General features: G+C 37.0%; 1 protein-coding gene across 1 annotated transcript; it reads left to right on the forward strand.

The window, feature by feature from the left end:
- Window positions 1-493: 493 nt before the first annotated feature.
- On the forward strand, window positions 494-4,190 carry LOC120124976. Its single transcript, XM_039143515.1, has 4 exons — window positions 494-548; window positions 1,748-1,839; window positions 3,560-4,003; window positions 4,089-4,190. Exons 1-4 carry the CDS (start codon window positions 494-496, stop codon window positions 4,188-4,190), a joined length of 693 nt encoding a protein of 230 aa, XP_038999446.1.
- The last annotated feature ends 3,706 nt before the right edge of the window (window positions 4,191-7,896 follow it).

Consider the following 7,896-nt stretch of genomic DNA (forward strand, 5'->3'; position numbering starts at 1 on the left):
TGCATTTAGGACATATTTTCATGTGATGGATAAGTTTTTTCGAGGCAAAGTTTATTTGACTAAAATGATGCTGCTGAGGAGAAGGGTTATTTGTTAGTTGTGATTATGTAAGAAATTACTGAGAAAGAATTTATTTGCTAATACAAATTAATTTGGTAGGACCAGTAGTATAGAAGATGACGACAATGAGGAACAAATTTTCTTGCTAATGAGAGTTTTTATCTCACAAGTCTTACGCAGTACAAGAGGAAACTGCTGACGTCACTTGGCCACCTGTCCAATACACCTCATGTGAAACCATGCCCCTGCTAAGGAATTTGGGACCACTACTAGATGCCATATTTTCACACAATTGGCTTGAAACCAAAAGTATTTTGGAAATTTCTAAGGCCACTAAACCTTAGAAATTCCCACTATAAATATCTCATTATACCACCCAAAAGGGGAGAAAAGATAACATACCCTAAAAGTGACCATCCCCACTCAACTGTCCATGGTTCCCTCCATAGCCAGGCTTCGCCGGAGCAGCAGCCAAGCCCTCGAGAGAGGTTGACCGCTGAAACAATCATGGTGGTGGTCTGATGTTACGGTAGAGCTCTATTCTGGGAGTTTTTCTTCCTCTTGTTCTTCATTTCTATATCATTTAAGGGCTCGTATTTAAAGATTATTTTTAGGATGATGTTTTCCACACCATAAACTATTTTGTTTGGTGCTGGAAATGCTTGAATGATATTATATTCGATTGTTAATGAATGATTTGTATGTTTTTTTAATGTTGTTTTTTAATTTTTTTCCTTGGAACTGTAAGAGCTTTTGAAAAATTGTCTAGTGCCACAACAAAACATTCCCAGTCTTTGTAAGAGCTTTTGAAAGATTTCCATTTTTCTAGGAGTTGATACCTAATATTCGAAAGAGTTAGGTTAGATCTACGTGAACAAAGGAACTAATCTGGGATAGTGAGGTTCTAATCTACCTTAGAGATAATGATAGGGTTTCATTCGACTAGGAAGGGTAAATGCTTCAGTAGATAGGCTAGAGCTACAGTTTACGTTGAGTGGTATTGCCACAACAACAGTTTGACAAACCAAGGGTTGTAGTTCACGTTGGGTAGTATTGCCGTAGCAAAAGTTCTAGGAACACTCTAGTAAATCTTGTCGGGAAGGGTAGGCATAACATACTAAATCATCTGAGACATTGAATAATTTCTTCCCGTAGAGAATCCAACCCAAGTGCTCCGTTAGAGGTCTGAGTGTGTGAGATTTTTCAGAATATATTGAACTAAACATTTTTCTTTGCCTTGACAACTTTTATTTGTCTACCTTAGAATTTTTTCTCGCCACGGCAAAACTTTTCTGCTTACTTCACTTTACAATTTTTCTTACCCCGACCATACCTTTCCATCTTTTTTCTACTACTTGTTTTACCTTTGTGAATATCATTAGACAAGAATCATAAGAGTAGTTAGTGACACCTAGTTCTAGCTATAGAAATCATAAAAAATTCCCACCAATCTCAATGGAGACTATAACTCACTTACTACTATATTACTTGCTTTGATTATGTATACTTGCACAAAATTGCATGTCACAACATACACTTATACACGCGATCAAGTTTTTGGTGCTGTTTTCGGGGATTGATAATTGGAGGAATTTTGATATTTTTTGCCATAGCAACTTTTATTTTCTTGTCACATATTTTTACTTAGTAAGTTTTACCTGTTTGTTTTTCTTATTTGTTTTTGTAGGTTTTTCTCGTTGTATGACCATGAGATCTGTTGATAAACCATTAATAGTCATTGAACCTGAGATTGAGCAATTGTCCAGATGCGTGCCAGAGGTAATATGAATCAACTTCCATATCATACTGATAACCCTATAGAGGATCAGGTAGATCCCAATGTCGCGACAAATAATGTTCCTTGAAATATGCCAAGACTAAGAGCAATAAGAGATTATTTAAACCCTATTCTCAATGATATCAACCCTGGAATCATGGCACCAGAAATAACCACTAATGATTTTTCTGTCTCGGGTGATGACTTTGATCGATGCCTCAACAATTTATCTAAAGTGCTGAAGCAATTTGAGGAGTCCAACCTTGTGCTAAACTGGGATAAATGTCACTTTATGGTGACAGAAAGAATTGTGTTGGGACACAAAATTTCTCACTGCGGTATCGAGGTTGATAAAGCCAAGGTGAAAGTGATTGAGAATCTTTCTTTACCCACCACTGTGAAGGGAATAAGAAGTTTCCTAGGGCATGTAGGATTCTTTAGGCGTTTCATTAAAGATTTTTCAAAGATTTCAAAGCCTTTATGTCTTTTGCTACAACAGAATCAGTCGTTTGTGTTCAATGATGAATGTCTCAGTACGTTCACGAATCTGAAGAAAAAATATGCCTCGACACAAATTGTTATTCCACCTTACTGGGACGCCCCTTTCGAGTTGATGTGAGACGCAAATGTCTACGCAATAGGGGCAATGTTTTGGCAATGAAAAGGTAAAATCTTTCATGTCATTTATTATGCTAGCCATACCCTAAATGATGCAAAACTTAACTATACCACCACTGAAAAAGAATTGCTTGCCATAGTATTCACTTTTGAGAAGTTTAGGGCATACCATATAGGCACCAAGGTCATTCTACACACTGATCACTCAGCCATTAAATACCTAGTGAATAAAAAGGATGCCAAGCCTAGGCTTATTAGATGGATACTCTTGCTGCAAGAATTTGATTTAGAGTGAAAGATAGGAAGGGTACCAAGAACCAAGTATTAGATCACTTGTCTAGGCTAGAGAACAAAAACATTTACCATGACATGAAATAAATTCAAGAGGAATTCCTTGAAGAGAAAAATTTTATTTGTCGCGGCAGCACTGTGGTATGTTGACATAGTTAACTTTCTAGTTAGTGGCATTATGCCTCCAGATTTATCTTACCAGGGCCGAAAAAAGTTTAGACATGATGTACGCCATTATTATTGGGATAAATCTTTCTTATTTAAGCAATGTGAAGATCAAATAATTTGGAGGTATGTCCCCGAAGAAGAACACAAGGAGATCATATTCCATTGTCATACATCTCTGTGTGGAGAGCAATTTGGTGGGTGGGGACTGATGCAAAGTTCCTCCAATATGGCTTCTACTGGCCCACCTTATTCAAGGATGCACAAGACTTTTATAAGTCATGTGTTCATTGCCAATGCACTGGGAATATATCTAAGAGAAATGAGATACCATGGCAAAATATTTTGGAAGTTGAACTCTTCGATGTATGGGGAATCAATTTTATGGGACCTTTCTCATCGTCATTCGGTGATCTGTACATACTTTTAGTTGTGGACTATGTATCCAAATGGGTTAAGGTCGTGGCAACACCTAGAAATGACTCCAAGACCGTGCTAAAATTCTTGCACAAAAACAAATTCACAAGTTTTAGAGTTCTAAGAGTAATTATCAGTTATTAAGACACCCACTTTGACAATAAATTAATTACCAATGCATTGCAAAGATATGGGGTATGCCATAAAATTGCCACGGCATACCACCCCCAGACTAATGGACAAGCTCAGGTCTTTAACCATGAGATCAAGCAAATACTTGAGAAGGTGGTCAACCCAATAAGAAAATATTGGTCACCAAAGTTCGATGAGGCACTGTGGGCTTATCGTACAACATTTAAAATGCCACTAGGGATGTCTCCATTCAAGTTAGTTTATGGAAAATCATGTCATTTGCCCGTGGAACTAGAACACAAGGCATTTTGGGACATCAAGAAACTCAATATGGATGCACAGCTTGCTGGAGAAAGGAGGTTGTTGGAGCTAAATGAGATGGAAGAATTTAGAGCTCAAGCATATGAAAACACCCATCTCTACAAAGAAAAGAAGAAAAAAGTGGCACGACAGAAAAATTTTGCCATGGTAATTTTTTCCAGGCCAATAAGTACTACTCTACAACTCAAGGCTCAAGTTGTTTCTAGGCAAGCTGAAATCCAGGTGGTCAGGTCCTTTCGTAGTACATCAAGTGCATAGCCATGGTATAATAGAAATAACAAACTTGGATAATGGGACAACTTTTAAGGTGAATGGTCAAAGATTGAAGGCGTACAACAGAGCACCAATCCTGCGTGACAAATCGGAGTTGCTACTCCATGATTCCCAAGAGTTTGCTTCTCTTCCCTGAACATTTTTTTTACCCAGGAAAAATATTTTTAGTTAGCCATCCCTTGAATACACCTGCTGATATTTCACCCACCGAGTAGATGCCACTACAAGATAATCCTCCCAGGACTAGGCCTTGTATCAAACGCTCAACTGGTCATGTTGATATTTCACCTCAATCACCATAACCCTTAGACAAAATCGAATCTGCTAGCCCCTCCTTTTAAGCAATGCCAAACCTGAGCGTCCAGTAGAATTGAACCACCACAATGAGGTACCTCTTTACATTTGCATTTGCATAGCATTTTAGAGTAATTTAACTTGCTTTCATTTTCAAGCTTTGAGGATAATGCATCCCTCAAGTTTGGGGGATGTGTTGTGTTTCAGACTTAGTTAATTGCATTGACAATGATTATTAGAATTTTTTTTTTTTATCATGGCATGAGTTATGATTAGGATAGTTGCTTGGAATGAATTAAGGATGCCCGATGATGAAAATTTTTATTGCCTAGGCCAGAATTATTGTACATGACATTTTAGAATGATAGAACCAACCTTAGGATTTGATTCTTTGTGATCCTGTTAACACGATTGTATGTTTTCTATGCTTAAGGTACTTAGAAAATTTTTAGGATAGAACTTTTTTGGGTTGTGGCATAAAATGATAGAAAAGATTAAGTTGAACTCCTTAGCATTTTGAAATTTGTTGAATTACAAATAAAGGTCTCGACATAACTGTAGAGGGACACTCCTCTGTGCGACGACATTACCTGGAAACCCTCTTACATAAATGATAGCCTTGGCACATGAGTGAATGAAAGCAGGCATGGGATGACTCTACCTGACTAGCTCGGGGGGTCGAAGGTATGCTCCCTTTCACCTAGAGTGTCGGGCGGTAGGTGTGATGAGATGACTCCCCTTGAAGCAGTGTTGAAAAAATATTAAAATTACATGTTGAATAAATAGGAATGAAGATATGCTTAATGAATAATTTGATGCCTTGACAAAACAAAAGAACTTACTTAGGAGTTTTCTAAATTCATTAAGCATATATTAGATGCAATCACAAACTCACACTGACAAAGAGTCCTGACCTAAGGAAATGTGCTTGATTTCTAATTCAATCTAGCATGTTGAGGCCAAACTTGTTGCTGAGGGCTGAAATTTTAAACCACTTGATTGTCCTAATTTATACGTTGCCTTGACACTTTATGTTTCTATTGCTCATTATCCATTGCTTGAGGACCATCAATAGCTTAAGTTTGAGGGTGTGATAACTCCGTAAAAAGACTATATTTTAGGTTTTTTTTACTTAAGTTATTGATTGTCTAAAAGCCATTGACATAGCATTTTAGCTGCATATAGTTGCATTTAGGACATATTTACATGTGGTGGATATGTTTTGTCGAGACAAAGTTTATTTGACTGAACTGATGCTACTGAGGAGAATGACTGTTTGTTGGTTGTGATGATGTAGGAAATGACTGAATTTATTTGTCGAGACAAATTAATTTGCTAGGGCCAGTGGAATAGAAGATGACGACAATGAGGAACAAATTTTCTTGCCAATGTGAGTTTTTATCTCACAAGTCTGAGGCAACACAAGACGAAACTACTGACGTCACTTGGCTAGTCATCCAATACACCTCATGTGAAACCATGCCTCTGTTAAGGAATTTGGCACCACTACCAGATGTCATATTATTCACACAATGGGCATGAAACCAAGGGCATTTAGGGAATTTCCAAGGGAACTAACCCTAGAAATTCTCACTATAAGTATCTCATTATACCACCCTAATTGGGAGAGGAGAGAACATACCCTAAAAGTAAAGTTTGGAGAAAGACAACTATAGCACATCCTTTACCACCGTCCCCCACTCGACTGTCCTTGGTACCCCCATAGCCAGGTTTCACAAGAGCAGTGGCCAGGCCATCAAAAGTGGCTGACCGCTGGAGTAGTCATGAAGGTGGTCTGATGTCATGACATAGCTTTGTTCTGGGAGGTTTTCTTCCTCTTGTTCTTCATTTCCATATCATTTAAGGGCTTGTATTTAAATATTATTTTTGGGATGATGTTTACCACACCATAAACTATTTTATTTGGTGTTGGAAATGCTTGAATGATACTTTATTCGATTGTTAATGAATGATTAAGTATGTTTTTGTTGAATGTTGCTTTGTTTACTATTTTAATCTTTTGCCTTGGCACTGTAAGAGCTTTTGAAATAGTTAGATCAGATATACGTGAACAAATGAACTAATCCGGGATGGTGAGGTTCTAATCTGCCTTAGAGATAAGGAGAGGGTTTCATCCAACTAAAAAGGGTAAATATTTGAGTAGATAAGCTGCCACAGCAATAATTTGACAAACCAAGGGCTGCAGTTCACGCTGGGTAGTATTACTGTAGCAAAAGTTCTAGGAACACTCTAGTAAATCTTGTAGGGCGGCATAGGCATAACATACTAAATCATCCTAGACATAAAATAATTTCTTACCGCAGCGAATCCAACCCAATTGCTCCATTAAAGGTATGATTATGTAAGGTTTTTCAGAATATATTGAACTAAACATTTTTCTTTACCTTGACAACTTTTATTTATTTACCTTCCCATAATTTCTCGCCATGACAAAAAAATTTTGCTCACTTCACTTTACAATTTTTCTTGCCTCGGCCATACCTTTTTTCCATCTGTTTACTACTACTTGTTTTTCCTTTGTGAATACCATTAGACAATAATCTTAGGACTATTTAGTGACACCTAGTTCTAACTATAGTAATCATCAAAATTTCTCATCAATCCCTATGGAGATGATAACTCATTTACTATAATATTACTTGCTTCAATTATGTATACTTGCACAAAATTGCATGCCACAACACACACTTATACACACAATCACCCCTCCTCCAAATCATCCTCTAAATACACTTCCTCATCCAATTCCTAACCCAAAGCCAGACCTAAATGCTCTTACCATCCATAATTCTTGCTTTAATGAATCGGGTCGTCAAAACCATAGGCATCGATACTCGACTTAGTTTGATTATTTACCTCTTAGGGGTGAGTGTATGTCCTCCCTTAAACCCATGCACGGACTTAAATTCAAATAACTTCCGCAACTCTTTTCTTGAAAACTAGTCAACACCTTTAAGATTAATCCAATTCTTTATCAATAGCTTGTTTGTATCTTTTATTCTAATGTTGTTTATGTCTATGATGAATCTCGATAAGGCATAGTTAGCATTCGTTTTTATCTTATGGGGATACATTGATATCGATATCGCTTCCATAGCCTAAAACTTAGATATAGAGGTTAAAGGAATATATAATGAGAAAGATAAAATTGAGTCTCCCAATTTGGTTGGTCATAGTGTCAATTCTCTCAATATTCATAAGTGTTTCTTACATCTCATTATCACTTAGTGGTTTCGACCATCTGGTGGTAAGTTCTCTACTTTTTGTGTCGTCAACATTTGGTAGATTTATTATTTCCAAGAATTCAAGCAAATAATTTTCCCCAAGTCATCTTTGGTAAGCTTGTTGACGTCATAAACAACTTTTAATCCAAAAAGTTTGACACCTTAGTTTATGGTTGTATCCTTAGTTGTCTCTTTGTCAAAGCTGGTATAAATGTTGAACAAGATTCGACTATTCCTTTGACCTCTCTCATTGACCTTAAATCTCTTCGTAAGTCGGTATGGGAAAATGTTAGTCTGACTTGG

Source organism: Hibiscus syriacus, unplaced genomic scaffold (assembly GCF_006381635.1).
Source record: "Hibiscus syriacus cultivar Baekdansim isolate YM2019G1 unplaced genomic scaffold, ASM638163v2 tig00110429_pilon, whole genome shotgun sequence".
Lineage (NCBI taxonomy): Eukaryota > Viridiplantae > Streptophyta > Magnoliopsida > Malvales > Malvaceae > Hibiscus > Hibiscus syriacus.